Source organism: Ailuropoda melanoleuca, chromosome 17 (assembly GCF_002007445.2).
Source record: "Ailuropoda melanoleuca isolate Jingjing chromosome 17, ASM200744v2, whole genome shotgun sequence".
Lineage (NCBI taxonomy): Eukaryota > Metazoa > Chordata > Mammalia > Carnivora > Ursidae > Ailuropoda > Ailuropoda melanoleuca.
The window spans coordinates 39,683,302-39,704,991 of NC_048234.1; the positions used below are offsets into that span (position 1 = coordinate 39,683,302).

General features: G+C 42.2%; 1 protein-coding gene across 1 annotated transcript; it reads left to right on the forward strand.

Annotated features, from left to right (window-relative positions):
* Window positions 1-2,254: 2,254 nt before the first annotated feature.
* LOC100476216 (cathepsin L1) lies at window positions 2,255-4,970 on the forward strand. Its single transcript, XM_034647078.1, has 6 exons — window positions 2,255-2,380; window positions 2,478-2,624; window positions 2,809-3,033; window positions 3,469-3,631; window positions 4,269-4,386; window positions 4,871-4,970. The coding sequence occupies exons 1-6, from the start codon at window positions 2,297-2,299 to the stop codon at window positions 4,968-4,970; spliced, it is 837 nt and encodes a 278-aa protein (XP_034502969.1). The 5' UTR covers window positions 2,255-2,296.
* Window positions 4,971-21,690: the final 16,720 nt, after the last annotated feature.

Here is a 21,690-nt window from a genome sequence, read left to right on the forward strand (position 1 = left end):
TACTAGATGTAGCTTGGCTTTTTAACACATAAGCCTGCTTACCTAGACTTTATGGTTCATTTCACTATCTGGTAACCTGGCTCCCAGGAAGTAAAGAAATAAGTAGGGATGGCCGATGTATCAAATTCATGAATAAATGCTTTCTGAATTAAGCAAGAGCTTTGGAAGGATTTTCTCTTTGACCTCACAAGGAAGCAGTGTGACATGAGCCCTGCTCTGTGCTAATGCCTGACATGTGTTACTGCATTCAGTCTCACAGAATCCTCTGAGGAAAATCTAATCACTGCCCACGTCCTCCCTGAGGAAACTGAGGCTGAGGGCCCTGGGGAGCCTGCCGGCCGGGGTCCCCAACCAAGACCTGCAGAATGCCCCTCCTGGCCCTGCCCTGACTCCCAGCCCCTGCGCGAATCCCTTGGACACCACCCTCCCCGAGCAGAGAAGGGCTGGAGATGAGGAGTGAGGTGGATCGCTGGGGGGTCTCAGGGACATAGGTCCAGAGAGGGAGCATGACCCACTGTCTAGATGTGTGCAATCGTGTTTCTAAGGAGAGCAAAACTGGTTTTCAGAGGGCAAATTCATAGTCTCCTGATGAACATCCTTTTTTTTTTTTTTTTTGGCTTTGAATAGCTGTGTTTCTAAATTTTTAAAATTAAATCTCCAGAAAAGCACGTTGAGGGGCGCCTGGGTGGCACAGCAGTTAAGCGTCTGCCTTCGGCTCAGGGCGTGATCCGAGCGTTATGGGATCGAGCCCCACGTCAGGCTCCTCTGCTATGAGCCTGCTTCTTCCTCTCCCACTCCCCCTGCTTGGTGTTCCCTCTCTCGCTGGCTGTCTCTATCTCTGTCGAATAAATAAAATCTTTAAAAAAAAAAAAATAGTATGGCCTGTTCTTAATGGGGGAAATTGTTCACAGTTTCATTTGCTGTGAAATTCGTTCTAGCAATGGGAATACCACACCAGAATATTGGAATTTCTTTGGCTCCTGTGTTAGTGTTACTGCATTGAATTGAGAGTCTCACTGATTAGCTGGGGGGCTGGTGCTGTGGTCAGGGGAGTCCAGGCCACTGTCTGTGCCCTAGATGGTGGTGTGGCATCCCATGCCTTTTTATAGACCTTACACAGTGTTCCAAGGATTGGCTAGCTCAGGAGTAGCTTGTGATAACTTACAAACTTTTATCAAAATAAAGATCAGTTCTTCCCTGGGTGAGTATCCGCTATCCTGTTCTTGAATTTTCTTTGCCAAGCCAGTAATGTTTATAGGTGAGCTGCTTGGACTCCACCCAAGTGAGAGAATATATCTGGAGACTTCTTCTGAATATATTGTGAGCTAGGGTTTGTTGGTTCCTAAATATGACTTTGCTTTTTCCTTAAACACAACTGTTGATAGCTGATGTTAAAAGGGATTAAATGTTTGTCATTTAATCAAATCAAAAGATACATTTAATGCTCCACTAGGTACAAGGCATTCGACTGTGACATTCCTCTGTCATTTTTTACTCTCCAAAAGGGAGAATTTTCATCACCATTATTTTATGGTTTCCCCTCTTACGCAGACCTGTTCTTCTGATTATCTGTTGTTTGGTGCTGAAATGAGCTCTTTATAAAAAAGAAGAGATAAAAAGTTTCTGGGCCCACATGGCTAAGAACTGTGTTGAATTACAGTGGAGGGGGGAATGGACGACGGGGTATTGACCCCTGATTTTCATGTCCTTGTTATCTGTGCCTGGCAGTTGGCATTCTTCCTGCCTCACCTGCTGATCATTCCTATGCAGGTGCACATTACATTATGGTGAGCAAGTTTCTTGTTTGGTAACTCATTGTCTCCGCAATGTGCCACACATGTTGGTGCTTTTGCTCATTGAGTGGATTACCCCAGATTAGCAGATCCAGGTATCCCTTACTGTTGGCTTACAGTTTCTGTGAACTGTGAAATCAGGCTATTTGTAGGGCAATTTCAAAGTACTGACAGGCTTTTCCTGCCTTGTCCAGGCCCAGGAAGAGAAATGAATCCAGCGCAATGCTTCTTCATGCAGTGAACTCATGGTGGTTACTGAGTAGAACTCAGCCACTTGCTAATGTCGAGTAGACAATGTTACCTTTTCTTCTAGTTTCTGCTTTTAAACTTGAAGTCTGGACGACTGGGACTCACTTAGCACCAAAGGCTGCACTTGTCTTTGACTAAGTAGCCAGGAGTTTCCAGGTGTGACACCTGNGGTTTTAAATAGAAATAAAGATGATGGGTTATATGTTTTTCTCCAGGACGAAGAAGGACAGAGGAGAAGAGTGTGGGAGAAGAATATGAAAATGATTGACCAGCACAATGAGGAATACAGCCAAGGGCAACACAGCTTCACGATGGCAATGAATGCCTTTGGTGACCTGGTGAGTGTGGCGTGGGTTGCTGAATGTTTCGTGCGTCCTCTAAGTACTTCTCAAAAAACCTCCTGCTTGTCAACGTTCTATTTCCTTTTCCTTGAAGACCAGTGAAGAATTCAAGCAGGTGTTGAATGACCTTAAAATCCAGAAGCCTGAGGAAGGAAACGTGTTCCAAGCACCTCTCTTTGCTGAGATCCCCGCATCTGTGGACTGGAGAGAGAAAGGCTACGTAACCCCCGTGAAGTATCAGGTGAGACAGGATTCAGCAGCTCCCTCTCCAAAAGTAAAGCCAAAAGGAACCAGTGTCCTTGCTGTGGAAGCTGAGGAGCTGTATACAGTTTGTTATGTTTTGAAAGAGTTTTCAGATCTAAGGGCTGTTGTCAAAGTCTTGCTATTAATATGGTAGACTAAAAGCTCTTTAATTTTGTGTTCAGGGTCACTGTCAATCTTGTTGGGCTTTTAGTGCGACTGGTGCCCTCGAAGGACAGATGTTCCGGAAAACTGGCAAACTTGTGAAACTGAGTGAGCAGAACCTGGTGGACTGCTCTTGGCCTCAAAACAATGATGGCTGCCGTGGTGGCCTGATGGATAACGCCTTCCGGTATGTGAAGGACAACGGAGGCCTGGACTCAGCAGAATCCTATCCGTATCTTGGAAGGGTAAATGGAATTCCTTCTCTTTCATCAAAGTGGAGCATGTTCAGTAAAAACAAAGACTGTATTTAGAATTCTCATTTTAGATTGCAGACTCTAGATCTGCGAGTGGTCAAACTGTCATTAAAATCGATTAGCCTGGCACAGTTCTCTGCCTAGAGGGTTACCGTATAGCTTTTCCCACTTCTGGGTCACGCAGCAACACAAATACCATTTTATATACAGCACAGATCTCCAGAGTGAAAAATCTATGAATGAGTGGACCAAAAGTGTGTTTTATTAAATAGATATCTGCTAATTTCTCAATTTCAAAAACCATCAATAGCACTTTGCGCCTTGAGATGCCTTATAACAAACTTGACTTGGAAGTCACTCGGCTGCAAACTGTTCCCCGGGAGGTGGATGGTAATAATCAAGTCCCTTCCCCTTTACCTTTGAAAGAATGAATCCTGCAAATACAGGCCTGAGAAATCTGCTGCCAACTTGACTACCTTCTGGAGTGTCTCAAACAAGGAGGATGGACTCATGACCACAGTGGCAACTGTGGGGCCCGTCTCTGCTGCTGTAGACTCAAGCCTGCATTCCTTCCAGTTCTATAAAAAAGGTGAGCTTTTGTCTACACAGAAAATTAGGCATAAAAAATGGGTAACCAGCCTGACTGACAGCAGGATCGACTCTCTGGCATGTGGAAGTCAGGAGGGCGTGGATTTAGCATAATTGCTCATTCTGTACCTGTAGCCCTTGTGCCTGTTGTTAGCATGAGACATGACTTAGCCCATGCCCATGCTTTTAAGCACTTCATAAATATATGTAAATGGCTACTGACTTGACTGGTATAGCTTACTTTACTTTTTCCAGCTGTTGGACCTTGGAAATTTCCAAGGAATTCTACTACTGAGATTGACACTAGAAAGGACCCCTTGGCTCAAGTAATTTTGTGTTCTCTGCACTTCCTTAGGCTGACATCGTATGGTATAATGACAAAGTTCCAACACGTGGTCTTTTATGCCTCTTCACTGTTCTTTACAAAAGGGATTGTGACAATGTGTATTTCTGCTACTATTAGGTGATGTCCTAAATCCCTAACGTACTTAAACAAAACGATCTGATTTCTAAACCTTATCTATATTTCTATCACGACTCAATTTTGAGATGCCTCCTTTACTGTGGTTACTAGGTTATTGTCACGTGTTTCACGTCACTGGGATGTCCCACCTCAGCATTGAATTTTACTTTTCCAGGCATTTATTATGATCCAAACTGCAGGAGTAACCGCCTGAATCATGCCGTTCTGGTTGTTGGCTATGGCTTTGAAGGAGAAGAATCGGAGAATAAAAAATATTGGATTATCAAGAACAGGTATAAAGAGCAAAAAATATTTATCTTTGAAATTGAAAAGGGATCCTTTTTGGAATCCTTTTTGGAATCAGTGTCCGTAGGCAGACCGTCCAAGCCCTGAGCACACATCTGAAGTCCAGAGTGTTGACCCCGCTTCGGGGGAACACAGACATACTCACGTGATGCCAACAGTAAGAAGCTGTCCCACGCTTGCTGGGGTCCTGCTCTAGTTTCGCTACATTGCATTTCTCCACTTGAAAATTTTCTCATTTTTGAAACACATCTGACCCCAAGAGTTCCCTTTTCCTATCCCTCAATTTGAGCTTTTGTGAAAGGTTTGGGAATAGGATTCTGTGCTGAGTTAGAACTCAACCATGAAAACGAATGGCCTCTTTGGATTTTTCAGGAATCCATCCTGGCCCCTGCTCAGTATCAGCTGCCAATGTTCATAAAGAGAAATGTGTTTGATTGTTTGTAATAAATGGCAAACCCTGTCTTCTTTCAGCTGGGGTACAAACTGGGGCATGAAGGGCTACATGCTGTTGGCCAAGGATCGGGACAACCACTGTGGAATCGCCACCATGGCCAGCTTTCCTGTCGTGTGAGACGAGGGTGTAAAGAAGACCTTGACTGGGGACAGAATATCCACAAAATGAATTTTATTTTAAAGCTGACCACACCTTATGGTATGGGATACAACATTTGAACCATTGAAGACCCAAGTTGTGATTGGATTGTGTGGTATTTTACACTGGGAGTGTTTCCACTTTGCTCATTACTGATGTAAATTGTATGACTGACTTGTCTAATAAATTTTGGATTTTAATTTTTTAAAAAAATGTATGAAGTTTTAATTTTTAAAAATAAAACAACTTCAAAGTAAAAGTGAGGTAAAATGTTAATACATTAACTTTTTGTGGGACCAAAAATGTGACTGGGCCCTAGGGACATCCCTGGATGCACCAGTGGTCCACTGGGAGAATACTGGGAGGCCCAAATATTTTGAGTATAAACGACACCCAGTGTTACATTAGTTTCCTGTGCACAACACAGTAATTTGCCAACCCCATTCATTATGCTATGCTCCCCACAGGGGTAGCTACCGTCTGCGTCTCTCACTGTACAATTAAATGCTATTACGGCACCATGGACCATGTTCCCTATGCTGTGCCTTTTATTCCTGTGGCTTATTCGGTCCATAACTGGGAGCCTGGACCTCCCGTTCCCCTTCACCCCTTTTATTCATCCTCATTCTAATCTATGTTCTCTTCACTCTCTGCAGATTTCTCAACACTCATTTACTAACTGGATTTCTCTCTCCGCAGTCACCAGCTCAGCCAGTAGTCTGTAAAAATTTCAGGGGAGTTTTAGAGGAACAAACTGTGGGGGCTCAGGGAGGACACCCTAAAATGTGCCACAATGGTACATTGATTATCTGGAATCGAAGCTACTTGGGAAACAGCTGGTGCGAGGACACCCAGACTGTCCTCTGTCCCCCAAAAGCAGGAAACGAGTCTCCCATACGAGAGGGACCCTCCCCGTACTACGAAGTAAAAAGACATCCTTAGCAGCACAGATGGGATTTCAAAGCTGAGAAAGCTGTAGAAACAAACGTGGTGGCTTTTTTACTATCTACAGCCTCAGCCCAAATTCCACGTAGAATTCCTGCGATTTAAAGTTCCCACGTACTTATTGTCTTTACCCTGTCAATTTCTCACACATTATTGTCTTTGTCTAAAACGTATAAAAACTGCCGCCCCCCCCCCACAACAAGAACAAGCCTGCTTGGCTTGGTCATCTCTTTGGGTCTCAAATTCCTTACTGGGCCTCTGTGCTTATGGAATACATCTTTGTAGGGTTGTTTTCCTCCCGTTAATCTGTCTCACATCAATTACATTCTTAAGCCAGTTGGAGGAATTTGGAGGAAATAAGGAAATTTCTTCCTCCTTACAAAAGCCTTACGTTTTTTGACTATAAAGAAGTTTATGAATTAAAAACAGAAAGAGGGGTGCCTGGGTGACTCAGTTGGTTAAGCATCTGACGTCAGCTCAGGTCACGATCTCAGGGCTCGGGGATGAGCCCAGGATCAGGCTCCCTGTTCAGCTTGGAGTCTACTTCTCCCTCTACCCCCAGCTGCAGTCCCTGGCACCCCCCCCCAAATAAATAAATAATTTTTTTAAAAAACCCAAAGAATCACACCTCAACATATGCAAGTAAATTTTATTTTAAAAGGTAAAACTTTTTGCAACCTTTTAAAATATGAAAACTGCAAAGTTATGAAGCAAGTGAATCACACAAAGTGGATTAGAGCAGGGATTAAGGAGGTAGTGACGTCACCAGTGTGAACGGTCACGGAATCAAATCATAAGTTGGATCTTCAGTGATTCAAGTGTTTTATCCCACACAATAAGGTGTGGTCAACTTAAAATAAAATTCATTGTCCGGACATTCTGTTGCTAGTCAAGGCCTTCTTTACACCCTCATCTCACACGACAGCAAAGCTGGCCATGGTGGCAATTCCACAGTGTTTGTCCCGGTCTCTGACCATCAGTAGGTAGCCCTGCAGACCCCAATTTGTACCCCAGTTGAAAGAAGACAGGGTTTGCCATTTCTTACAAACAATCAAACACATTTCTCTTTATGAACAATCCCACTTGATACGGAGCAGCGCACCAGAGGCCAGGACAGATTCCAGAAGTGATGGACATTGGGGAGCATATGTGTTGACTGAGCACTGGGTATTACGTAAGACTGACCAATCACAGGCCTGTACCTCTGAAGCAAATAATACGCTACATGTTAATTAATTGAATTTAAATTGAAAAATAAAATCAGAACAACAACAACAAAGAAGATATTTAAGATCTTTTCCAATTCCATTTTAACTTTTTCTCCTCCCCTGTAATACTCTCTGCTCTTTGAAAAAAACGTTTCTCTTATATCCTTTCTCACAGGCCAGCTTAGATAGTTTGACTACAGCTCGAAGAAAGACACTCAGGTTCTAAGGTAAAGCTACCCTGTGTAATTTTACAAAACAGAGTAAATGCCTTATGGGGATCTACAGTTTACCCAGGGATGCTCTAGGAGTAAGAAAGGTCCATTACGGGAGCGCCTGAGTGGGTCATCAGTTAAGCATCTGACCCTTGGTTTCAGCTCAGGTCATGATCTCTTGGTCATGACCTCTGGATCATGAGCTCGAGCCCCAGGAAAGGCTCGGTGCTGAGCACGGTGTCTGCTTCAGATTCTCTCTTCCTCCCCTTCTGCCCCTTCCTGCGCTCGCTGGCGCTCTCTCTCTCTCTCTCTCTCTCAAATAAGTAAAATCTATAAAAAAAAGAAAGAAAGAAAAGTCCATTAGGCCAGCGTTTCTGAAAATGTTTTGACTGTGACCATTAATAACAGATACATTTTACATCTAATTCAGAGCACATGTGTGCAAGCATGCACGCACACACGCACATATGCACACACGCATACACGCACGCACACACGCACACATGTGCACACCCAACAAAAGTAAACTGCCTTACTGGCTACTGTGCTCTGAGATATTTTTTCGCTCTTTACTTTTCTATTCAATTCAATTCTGTTCTGTTCTAATGTAATCTGATCCATTCTGTTCTCTTCCATTCCATTTGTTTAGATTGTATTTCATTTGGAAAAAATATGTTGGTAATGACCCGTTAAATGGATTTTATGACCTAATGAATATTCATCCACACTTGAAAAAGCGCTGCACTGGACAGCTTCTTAGACATTTCACCACGTCATAAAATTAATCTACAGGTTCAGAAGGGAGACAGTGAGACAAAAATAAAATAAAGGGGAATGTATGCATTCCATACAGAACAGGTTAACGTCACTGGAGTAGCCCATAGGTGGCCGCCTGTATCACCCAGTATGCTGAACGGGTGGGACTCGTGCAGTAGGACCTAAACAACAGGTTATTCTGATCTCCTCCTCACTCTGTCACAGTTGTTCAGTGGAGGAGTCTCTTTTAGAAAATAGAAAGTCAGTGTTCACTTATCATGGAAATGGTAGACTACTGAGCCCAATATATTAATCAGTATTTCAATACTGCTTCAAAGAGGAGACCCTTCTCAACAGCAAAGGAAGGCACATATTCCCCAACATAAGGCAAGTCTCCGGAATCTTCCAGTTGCTTTTTAACATGAAACTCTAGATTTAATATGCATCTGCCCCTAGCATAAAAGGAGTTGTTTTGTCTCTAGGAGATTTTGGTTTTCTTGCTTGCTTTTTATATAAAATCCCTTACAATTCCATAAATTGAAGACTAGGGATTAGTCGGTTCTGGCCCAGAAAGTTTAATCTACGTGTAACAGCAGGAAACCAGTGTGCATGCTTGATGTTTCCTCAGACAATGCTTGAGAGTCCAGAGGGGGGCTTTCTTCTTGATGTAAAAACAATGATCATTTTGACAGAAGTGCTGGATGATCTTGGGAGTGTCCAGTTCTAACTGATAAGACAACAGAAATAAAATGAAACCCAAAGCTACTTTCTAGAATTTCCACCTATAGATACAAAAAGGAATTTTGACTTTGGACAAATGGGGATACCCTCCACAGAGTGGTGGGCCTCCTCCTGGCTATGGTGGAGGTTTGCAGTGATTCCTTAGAAAGATTAAGAGGAAATTAGGGAAAATAATCGGAGCCCCTTTCCCTCAACAATTCTCTGAGAGGAGAGAAGGGCAGAGATGAAAGCAGGAGAGGCTGGCCTGATGGACACTGGCATGATGCTGTTGCTTTCTTTTATCAAGTATTTTAATTACTATTTTTTAGTACAGAAAGGCCCAAAGAAGAAAACACTAAATAGTGCATAATGCTTCCAATTGATTGAAACTGTAATTTCTACTTTTGTTAACAAAATTTTAAAAGAAATACATCTAAAAAAATAAAATAGAATTACCTTATGACCCAGCAATTCCACTCTTAGGTATACACTCCAAATAACTGAAAACAGGCATTCAGAAAAAAATTGCACACCAATGTTCATAGCAACTAGCTTATTCACACTACTAAAGGTGGAAACAACTCAAGTGTTCATCAACTGATGAATGGATGAATAAAAAGTGGTACGTCCATACAATGGAGTATTATTCAGCTGTGAAAAAGAATGAAGTACTGATGCATACCACACCATGGATGCATCTCAAAACATTTATTTTTTTTAAAGATTTTATTTATTTATTCGACAGAGATAGAGACAGCCAGCGAGAGAGGGAACACAAGCAGGGGGAGTGGGAGAGGAAGAAACAGTCTCATAGCAGAAAAGCCCGATGTGGGGCTCGATCCCATAACGCTGGGATCATGCCCTGAGCTGAAGGCAGATGCTTAACTGCTGTGCCACCCAGGCGCCCCTCAAAAACATCTATGCTAAGTGGAAGGAGCCAGATGCAAGGACAAGGTCAATGCATAGAGACAGAAGGCAGATTAATGGTTGCCAAGCACGGAGGGATGGGCGGACAGAGGCTGCTTAATGGGTAGAGTGTTTTCTTTTAGGTGATGGAAATGTTCTGTAACTAGATAGAGGTCATGGATGTACAGCATTATAAATATATTAAATGCCACTGAATTATACACTTTAAAATAGTTAATTTTATCGTATGTGAATTTTACTTCAATTTAAAAAAATAAAAAACGTAAAGCATACAGAAATATACAAAATTAAAGGTGAAAGCCTCCTCCCTCCCTTACCCCCAGCCAAGTCGTTCTTTCCAGGGATGACCACTGCCAACCGTTCGTTTTTTTCTTTGAGCTCGGGTGGCGGGAGGGATCATGCACACTCATCTCCATGTCTACCCCGCCACCCTTCTAGAACATCAGGTCGAGTACATTAGTCTCACCTGATTTTCTTCTTCATGACCTGGAGATTGCTCTACACGAGCTCATACAGATCTGGGCATTGACTGGCATTCCCAGCCTTGTGTTGACAGGGTGATTCAAGCTAATTCCTTACAGACAGCAGCTTTGCTTGTCTCTGATTTTCCACCAGGAGACACAGAGCTGCAATGGAGATGCCAAGTGTGTACGCTCGTGACCTTTTGCAAGTAGATCTGTAGGTCACGTGTCTTACTGAAGTCTCTGGGTCAAAGAGTCTGAGCACTTCACATGCAGTTGTTACCAAATACCCTTCCAGAAAAGTTGCATCAGTTGCTATCCTCCGGCATCATATGGAAGAGTACCCATCCCTGCCAGTGCAGATCTGGTGAATCTTTCTAAATTTTGTCCACCTGATGGTGAAAAGGTGAACCTTGTGGCTTGATTTGTACGTGTTTAATTACGGTTTGTGTCGTACAGCTTCCTTGTGTTTATTGAGCACCTACTTTTGTCTTAGTAAATTGCCTATTTCTGTCCTTAGCAAATACTTAATTAGTATTATTTATCTTTTTCTTGTTGCTTTGTATAGGCACTTAGTGAATGAAGGAAACTAGCCTTTGTCTGTTATTCATGCCAAAATATGTGTAGACCTTCAGCTTTTGATTCCGTAGAGGTGTTTACAAATTAACGTTATCAGATTTATCTTTCTCTGTATCTAATGGGTGTTGTGTACCAAATTATAAATTAATGTACTCCTGTTTTCTTCTTCTGGACTGTCCAATACACTAGCTATTAGCCATATGTGGCTATTTAAATTAAAAATAATTGCCAATAAATAACGTGTAAATTTCTGTTTTCATCTGTACTAGTCTTGTTGCCAGAGCTCAACAGTCACACGTGGTCAGAGGCTGCCAAGTGGGGCATTGGTGATAAAAAGTGTTTCCATCACCACAGAGAATTAACCCGGACAGCCTCATTCTAAATTATTTGTGATTTTCTCCTTTTAAGTCTCTCTCCACCTTGAGATAATTTGGCTGTGCAGAGTGAGGTAGGGATCCTACGTACATCTTCTCTGAGCAGCTAGCCCAGTGCTGTTTGCTCACTAATAGTCCCCTCCCACCCTCACTGAAAGGTCCTGTTCAGCATAAATGAAATTCTTGCCTATTTAGCCCCAGGATTGGGCTCTTTTCTGATCTACTGGTCGATGTTTGCATTTCTTTTTTGAATATGTAAATATTGTTAGTTCAATATACGCTCTTAGATTTGACAGAGTTACTCTTTCCTCGTTCTTCATTTTCCCAAATGCTCAGGTTTACTTTGCTGGATATATTTAATACCATTTCTTTCAAGTTTCTTCCCCAAAAAGTCTGTTGATATTTTCATAAACTACACAGAATTTATGAATTGATTTTGGAAGAATTCGTATCTCTAAAATAACATTTTTTTCTATCCCAAAGCACAGAGTGTCTGTTCATTCACTTTATTTTCTTTTATGTCCCTCACCAGAGATTTATTTTTACTTAGGTTGCTCCCACTTCTTGGCTACTGTGAATAAAGCTGCAGTGAACATGGGTGTGCCAATATCTCTTTGAGATTCTGTTTCCAATTCTTCTAGATACATGCCCAGAAGTGGGAGGGATGTTTACACTTTTAAAAATTTTTTCCTCCCTTGCATTCCCTCTTTGACCCTCTTTGCTCAGTGCCTGCCCTTTATAATCCTCTGAAATATAATCCCCCACCTTGGGAAATGTTGCCAAAACCAGCTGTTGTGTCATGTTTCCACCTTACGTTACATGACCTCTCTGTTATTTAGCTGTTTCCAGCATCTTCCGTGAAGCTCTGTCTTCTCTGCCCCTGGGCCTGGTTTTCCACCACCTTCCTAGGTATCTTCTTAGCCTCTTTTGCTGGCTGCCATGCCTCTCCCCACTCCTAACTGTGCTGTACCACAGGACTCTACTCCAAGCAAGACTTTTGGCTCACACTCGGGGCCCCCCAGAGTGATCCCATCCAGTCCCTTCTGATCGCTCCTGCTCTCCAGCTTTCCCACGGGCTTCCAATCTGTTTGCTCCCCAGACACCTAGAAGTCCACATGCCCAAATCTGACCCACTTACCCCCCAACCCCAATAAAACCACCCCAGAGCCGGCTCCTTCCTTCCTTCCAGTGTTCTTTTCCTGACAGACACGTACCATCTTCCTCATTCCCAACGTGGTTCACAGATAACAGAGAGGTCTGTCTCTTCCTCATGCCCACGTCTGATTGTTCACTGGTTATGACCACCTCTATTTCCCGACTGTCTCTCAGGTAAGTCCTTTTCCTGATCCCTACACCCACTGGTCTCATTCAGACCTCCATTCTCTTACCTATTGAGAAATCCCTGAAGTGACATCTGCTGATGTTTTTATATACTTAATATCATTATGTGAATAAAATATAGGAATCGTGCAAAATCTCCCAGGTAATTTTTAAGGTAACAGCCTGAATAGTGTTGTCCAGAATCCTCATGTAAGAGCAATTCAGTAAGTATTTTCCAGTACCTACATTATGCCTTGCACTCAGGCTGGGCCCAGAGAATGCCAAGATCAGTAAGACAGTCTCTTTCCTCAGAGATGTTGCAAATTGACTGAGGGGGCCTAGCATATACATGCTTATAAAAAGCAAATGCATTTTATTGTGGCTGATGCCAAGTGTAGTGGGACAATGCAGGAAGCAGTGAATACCCAGTTCTCCCAATCCACCCTCCATCCTGGTGCCAGAGGGATCTTTCCAGATCTCATCTCATATAGGACAAAGACTAACCTCGCCCAATAGCTAACCTCATCCAGCCAGGCCACCCATGACCTGGTCTTTCATGCCTACTTTGTCCCTCTTGCTCCCTATTCTTCAGCCATACTAAACGCTTGAGAAAATTCCAGGTGTTGATGTGTTTGCCTTTCTTCCAAAAAGCTTTTCTCTTGCTTGTATGTCTGGTGAACACCTTCTGCATGAAACCTCCTTATCTCCTAGGTTAGACAGTCACACCCCTTTTCTCATTGGCTCGTTATACCTGGAACCTGCTGTTAACGTGGCACCTTCCACAACTGAATGCATGTCTTTATTTATGGTGTAACAGCTTTATTGGGGCATAGTTCACATACCATACAATTCACCCGTATAATTCTGTACCTTTTCTTATACTCACAGAATGATGCATCCATTACCACTATCAACTTTAAAGCACTTTCGTTACCTCTGAGAGAAACCCCACATCCCTTAGCGCTCTAACCCTCCCTCCCCCAGCAGCCCTAGGCAGCCTCTGATGGCTACTCTCTGTCTACAGCTTTGCCGCTTCTGGACATTTTGTACCAATGAAGTCATATATTATGCACACTTTTGTGACTGAACTCTCTCTACTGGCATGACGCTTTCCAGATTCACCCCCTTTGTAGCCCGTCAGGAGGTTGTTCCTTTCTTATGGCTAAATAATATTCTAGCGTAAGGATACCCCACATTTTGTCTAACCATCCAGCAGCTGGTGCACATTTGGGCAGTTTCCACCTTCTGGCTGCTGCTAGGAACATTTGTGTACCAGTGTTCGTGTGGACATGTTTTCGTTTCTCTTGGGTAGACACCTAGGAGTGGAATGCTGGCTCCTATGGTAACTCCAGGTTTAGCTGTTTGAGAAACTCCCAGGCCGGTTTCCACGGCGGCTGCATCAGCTTACAATCCGACAGTTGGTGGGGTTTGCAAGGGCTCCAATTTCTTCACATCCTTGTCAACACTTGACATCTTTGTACTGTAACTATCCTAGGACGTGTGGAATCTCCTCGTGGCTCAGATTTGCATTTCCTGATAGCTGATGACGCGGAACAGCTCTTCAGGTGCTATTGGCCTTCTCTGTAACTTCCTTGGGGAAATGCCTGTTCAGTCCTTTCTCCATTTCATAATTGGGTTGTTTGTTTCTGTTGTTGTTGAGTTCTAAGAGTTATTTGTACATTCTGGATATTGATCCTTGTCAGATATGATTTGTGGATATTTCCCCCATTCTGTGGGTTGCTTTTGGACTCCACTGATAGTGTTCTTTGAGGCACAAAAGTTTCAAATGTTGCTGGAATCAATTTATTAACATTTTCTTTTGTTGGCTGTGATTTCGGTGTCATAGCAAAGAAACCATCGCCAAATCCCAAATCATCAAGATTGTCTTTTATTTTTTCTAAGAGTTTTAGAGTCTTGGCTCTTATGTGTCGGCCCTCCGTCCCCTTTGAGTTAATTTGTCATGTAATATGAGGTAAGTTCTTTGTCTATTTTTTTTAATTAGGTTATTTGCCTTTTTATTATATAGTTGTAAGTTCATGTATTTTTTTGCATTTACATATGCTAGTCTCCTGCTTCAGTCAGTGATTTTCTCAGGTCAGAGACTGCCTTCCTGGTTCTGGCATCTTCAGGATCCAGCATGCAGCCAGGCATGGATAAGATGCTGAGAAATTATTTACTGAGCTGAATTTACACAAGATTTCTGAATGGTACTAGTCATGTTGCTACCTTGGAGAGAATATGGCAGATTTTGCAGTCCATCTAATATTCGGGGTTTCGAATCACCTACAGTGCCTGCTTTTATTTGCATTTTGGTCTCTTTCGTTGGGTGAATTTCTCTTACCAGTCCCATCCACACCTAAATGCTGCTAGTTTCTCCTTCTTTCCTTAGAAGACTCTGACAGTCATTTTCCTTTGCCTTGCAAACCTCCTGAACCAGGATGTGTGGGTCAGGGAGTATCTAATTCAGGTGAGGCCAAGGCCAAGCCCAAGTGTAGAGAGGTGCCAGTTCCCATGACAACCTGGAGGACACCTTATCTGATGGATGTCCACTCCTGCACCCGTACGTACTCAGCAGTGCCTGGTCTTTTAAATTTGGATGTTTATGAGAAATTTACCAACTCTAAAGTGTTGGCAACTAAATTTTTTTTTTTTAAAAAGCAACCGATTTAGGAATAGTAGCTTATGTCTTTGATCTTACTGGTATTTACTCAGCTCTGATCCTTTACTCACTCTAGCTTGGGTTCCATTCTTCAAAACTTATTACGTTTCTTTCGTCAAACAAGTACTTACTGTGAAGCTTGCATTAGCTCATCACTCCTCATTATATATACCATGCTGAGTTAATCCCAAACTTTGTCCAAATACAAAACACTAGATGCTTGCCCTGGGTAATTTCTGTCTTCCCATGCACAGTTAGAGAATTATTACATTAGACAAAGAAATCTCAAATGGCTTACTAAATGGGGAAAAAACCAAACCTGCCAAAAGGAGCATTTTAATCACATTCAGGCCTTACCCTTTATGCCCAGTGCTGAGGAAAGTCATGACCTTTGACTTATTTCTCTCCATTATAGGACTAATGAAATTGAGCTTTACAGTACATCCATCTATTGCTTTGCGTGATTTCTAAAGCTGTTTACACGTTTGCCAGTGGGTACGCACTGCTTACAGTAAGTGCAAAGGTTGCTATTGTTCAGGAAGTTCTGGTGCTCAGGAAGCAGAAGGGCCACGAACCATGGTAAGTAAGCCAAGAAGGATCTTTGAGGAGCTGCTGAACAGCAGCTACGAATTTGTGGGCGAAAAGTCTAGAGATTAGTTAAGAATTTGTCTACTTTGCTTAAAATTTGAAACTAGTGTCTTATCCTGTAGTGATTCATTTCCTTTCCCATGAAACAGATACACATATTTAATATAATTATATGTTTTTGATAAATTTAAATGTATATTTATATTTAGTCCAATGGCTGACAATTACTTCAAAGAGCTTTTGTCTCATTCTGGATAAATTTTGAAATGCAAATCTTATGGCTATTAATTCCAAAATCTTGGATCGAGACTTTTTTAGGGGGCAATAACTTGGATGACCAATAATTATTTGAAAGGAAAAGTGTGATCACCTATTAGCAAAGTCACCTACTAAGCAGAATTAACATTAAAAATTAATACCTACTTTTTTCAACCGCTTCACTTTGCAATAAAGCTAAGGTTGTTGGTTTAATTAAAATACATGTCTTTAAAGTTATCAGCATTAACAGTAAATCTTTTGTTCTGCCTGGGTTTACTTCAAGTCAAATAAGTTGATGTTATCTCTGTTACAAAATGTTTATAACAACAACAACAACAACAATAACAATAACAGCATGGGAGGTGACTGACTTCCTCTGGTGTCTCTTGAAATTGTTATGGGCAATCTAAACATAATAGTTGAGAACTAAATTGAATAGATGTAAATTTTTTAAAAGGTTTTACATACACTTGTGAAGATAGCTTCCCAAACTATTTTTGACAACCTGAAACTTTGGGGGTTTGCTATGTTAAGTGATAACTGAGGTTAATTTGGTCATTTCCAAATAAGATAAAATAACAAATATTAAGTACTGAACACAGGTCTATTACCTTTTGGTTTCCTTAGAGTCTTCTTAGAATTTTTTTTTAAGATTTTATTTATTTATTTATTTATTTGACAGAGATAGAGACAGCCAGCGAGAGAGGGAACACAAGCAGGAGGAGTGGGAGAGGAAGAAGCAGGCTCCCAGCGGAGGAGCCTGATGTGGGGCTCGATCCCATAACGCCGGGATCACACCCTGACCCAAAGGCAGATGCTTAACCGCTGTGCCACCCAGGCGCCCCCATGGAAAGGACTTTTTGACAAGTACAGGTTTCTGATAACCTTAAGGTCATGAAACTGAACTGAGCAAGAATTTCTACAACTGGTGGAAAACTGGATTCAAGTATAACTGAATTCATAACATGGGAACCACAGAGGTTGATTACAGTTTTTATGACATTCGTATTTAAAACATTGCTGATTTTTAATGTTTTGTTTTTCCACTTTTTTAAATGTATTTATTTGACAGAGAGAGAGAGCAGAAGCAGGGAGAGCGGCAGGCAGAGTGAAGCAGGCTCCCCGATGAACAGGGAGCCCAATGCAGGACTCGATCCCACGACTGTGGGATCATGACCTGAGTTGAAAGCAGACGCTTATCTGCCTGAGCCACCCAGGAGCCCCTTGTTTTTCCACTTTTAGCAAAACTTTTCCCCTAAGCTGACTGATATTTACAAGTATTGGACAAAATATACCTTTATTCCTTTATAAGCAGATTGAAACTTTTATCTTTTTCTCTCTACCTGATCCTTCCAAAATTCAAAAATTCTCAGTGAGTATTCTCATATTTCATGACAATATGTTCATTTCTGTAAGTTCAATAAGAATCTTTTCTCCTTGTAACAGGACACAATTGAAAACCCTGATGATGTTACCAAGGCTGTGACTGGGACGTCATATTTGAGAGAGACGTGTGTAGACTGACATACGACCACACAGCTTCAAGGAGCTGAGGTTGACTTCATGAAACAGATAAAGCCCTTTAGCAAAACAAAAACAACCAACCAACCAACCAACAGGAAAAGAGCCCAATAACTTGCTTACAGAGATCCTAGCAGCATTACCAGGTGAGTAAAGACTTCCTGACAGGTGCAGGAACTTCAGGATACTTTGGGGACCCCAAAAAGACAAGAATTCACCCAAATCTATGGGTATTATAGGCAAAAGCTGATGGCAAGTATCTGGCATGGCTCCTGGTTTTGAGAGGCTGTTGAAAGTACAATCTAGAGATTGCTTATAAAAAGTTCCAGCAAAACATATTTAAAAGAGCCTATATGATCGGGGCGCCTGGGTGGCACAGCGGTTAAGCGTCTGCCTTCGGCTCAGGGCGTGATCCCGGCGTTATGGGATCGAGCCCCCACATCAGGCTCCTCCGCTATGAGCCTGCTTCTTCCTCTCCCGCTCCCCCTGTGTGTTCCCTCTCTTGCTGGCTGTCTCTATCTCTGTCAAATAAATAAATAAAATCTTTAAAAAAAAAAAAAGAGCCTATATGATCAATCACTATTTTTACTGCACTTATGCAAATAATCAGACTGAGTTTTTTTGAAACTAGAGTTATTTTGCAACAAATGTGTCTTAATTTGGCTATTTTTGGTGAGGGTGATTATAGAGACACAAATTATGTTTCAACGACACGGCTTTGTAGATATTAGATTCTAATACAGTCCTCTCTCCCATGATATGGGGTCTGGTGGGCAGGCATGTGGTGGGGTCTTCTCCTCACACGGGCAGAGCCCTGAAGGGCCACTGCTGGGCCTTCCCACGGCCATCAGCCTCCTCCATCTGACCATCTCATTTATGCTTCCTAGTGCTTCAGCAGTTCTTCCCGGAGTGGCTAAATGAAACGTTCAAAAAGCTTTCTAGAAACATACAAAATCCTTTCTAGAAACTCATCAATAATCTATCAATAATGACATTGAAACAATCTTAGCCATATATTTTAGAGACTGATATGTTGGGCAAGAAATTTCCCACTCCAGGCTAAAATTAGTTTTCCCCTCTTGAAAAATGATTTCTTCATGATTTCTACTTAATTCGTGTTTCCCAGCTTTATAACAACTTGAGCTGATTGATCTAGCAAGTAGGGTATTTAAAAAGGAAAAACAATCTACGAGAGTTTCAATATGAAGTACTTCTAGAATGCAACAAAGAATTCCCATTTCTGTTCCAGGAAACCACAAGAGGTGACCAAAGCCTTAGGGGCCACCGGGCAACGTTGATATTTCAATGAACTGCAGACACAGCAATGACCTGTTATTCCACTTTATGCCTCTGTTCCCTAATCTGGACAGGAGATAGTGTTCATTCCTTCAATAAATATTCATTTAGGACCTACCGTATTGCATGTGAATGGTGAACACAATGGCTGCCAGACAAAGACAGACCAAAATGAAATAAACAAATATGTACTAACTCAGGCCACTGATTTTGGAATTAAATAGTTCTGGATTCAAATCTTGGTTCTCCCTCTTAACAGCCTTGTAGCCTTGGGCAATTCCCTTCACCTCCCAGAGCTTCCATTCTCTTATCTGTCAATGAGGATTACAGATGCCTATATCTGGGCTTATTATAAGGATTTTAAAGAATAAATTATACAGTGGTTAGCATGTTAACCTAGCATATAGCTACTACTATTATTCTTAATGATGTTCTGGAACTTGCGAGGGCCTTTATATCATCATATCACCTTTGTTGGGGTCATATCTTAAGATATATCACTGAAGATTTGTTAGAATTGTCAGACAATTCAGAAAAATAACAGCACATGTGACGACATCTTGAAGTCTAGGGAGGGCTGAGCACCTGAGGTCATAGGACCCAGCAGGGATTGACAGAGAATTAGGAACGTGAGACCACAGATACTCAGCTGGAGTCAGTCCAATGTGCTGCCTCACCAGTGCTCTGTGCTCAATGTTGGATGGAGAGTCAAGGACTAAGGTGATCTTAGAGTCTCTCAACCAAACCAGCTTCCATCATCACGGCTTTCTGCCCTGTGTTCCTGTTGTTGAGCCCCCAATTGTGCAACGATGCATTAAATAGGTCAGCTGTGGAGAGATTTTCAAGCAAAACGCAGTGCTGCCTCCTGGACTCACCTAGTGAGCCTTGCTCATGGGCGATCCAGCTGGGAAGCCGGCGTTCTTCCCCCTCTTCTCTTGCATGTTCTCAGAAAAATAACAGGCAAGTCAAAAACGACTGTCTCCACCTCTAGCGGATTCACTCTCCAATTGGTCCAGCCGAACGGGACGTGCCAGCAAACAGCTGAACAGTTACCTTAAATTTTAGTCCCTAGCTCCTGACCTATTCATAATCTAATAGAAACGGCAGTGGTTTGTTGTAAAAATACAGAGTGTGTGAATATTTCATTACCAAGTGGAGCAATTAACCAACCAATTACCTGACTTATGAGCAATAACATGCCCTTTATGACAACCCTGACTTGTCTCCTGTCATTAAAGTTTTCAGGAATAACTTGGTAGCCATAGCAGCTGTTTCCAAGGATTCTCAGCAATTTCTTCTGTTAGTTATTATTGTTTAGTTAAAAAAAAGCAATAAATAAGTAATTATTGTGAAAAACTTAGAAAGTAGAGATAAACAAAATGGTAAGATAGATAGATAGACAGACAAATGCAAATGCATCCAAATCCCCCTGGAATGGCTGCCACAGCATCTCCCACCATGACGCAGTGACCACAGTAGTCCTTAATGATCTCCAGTATGTCTTCAACACTCCAGGAGCCCGGGTGGCCCCATAAGTGATCATTCAGGACGGAGGTGACACAAGACAACAGCGTCCCCTCTTCTGAGGCGAACACAGCTTCAATCTCAGTGCTGTTTTTTCCGGGCATGTGTCTGTGTAGCTTTTAGTTTTGTTTCATTTATATTTCTTTTGTTCATTATAACATAGATCATGTTCATTGTGGGCAATTTGGGGAAAACAGAAGTGGACTGTATTCCCATCCCCAAAGAGAAAATCATCGATACCATGTTAGTCTTTTCCTTCAAATCTTTTTTCTCTTGTTTAAAACTGTCTTGAGATTTTGCTGAATGCAGGTTTTGTCACTTAGCGCTACCATCCAGGTCAAAGCTGGCATTTCCAGCCCGGGCCATGGGCTCTGTGTGGAAGGAAGGGCAGGAGCAATGCATCTTCTGTGGTAGGTTTTTTCTCACTCCTGCGGGCCGTTCTCCCCATGTCTGTACAGAGAAAGCTCCCCGTGTGCCCACGCCAGGACTCCAGGATTCCATGTGTGTTTGGGTCACACAAGGACAACGGAAGGGGCTCCCTTCTTCAAGTGAGAACAAATATGAAAACCATCTGGGCTCTTCGCATTTCCCTGTACCCTTCCCAGTTTTAGTAATAACACCCCTCCCCCAAACAAGCTGGGTGCTTCCATACCCAGGTTCTGGTTCATGGACTTTCTGGACTTCAGTATGGTCTGTCTTGCTCTGTGGGCACTGCTGGGTGAAAACAAAACAGAGATAAAGGGCTCCTTGGTTGAAAAACCAACAATTGAATGCAACAAGCAACAGTTTATTTATTTTTAAAAAAGGAAAAACAAGAACAGAAAAAAAAAACCCAACATCTTTTTACTACATTGTATAGATTAAGTAAAAATACCTGTATTCATATATATGTATATACATACTGCATATATATATATATTATATACAAATATACACACATTAATGTAACATTAAAATTACATGCTGCTCAGGACAGAAGAATTAGGACACGTTCCCTCATATTAACTTAAAACTCTATCACAATTTAAAATCACTGCAAGGAAACTGGCTTCCTTCATCCTGTTAGACTTCAAGTATACCAAATTATGGAACCAGGATCTACGTGGGAAAATCACCCGCTATGCAACGGACTGCCACAAATCATGGGTCAGGGGTCTTCCGAGTTCCCCACAGGCCTTCCTCACCTGCAGCTGTGGAACCCTCTACCTGAGATGCGCGGGAACGATGCAGGGGGACCATCCGCAGGTGCCACGTGGACGAGCACGTTGACGTTTAAACAAGGCAACAAAGACACGTCTTTCCATGAAAACAACACCGGCCATAAAGTGACTCCAGAAGAGGATTCCTTCCT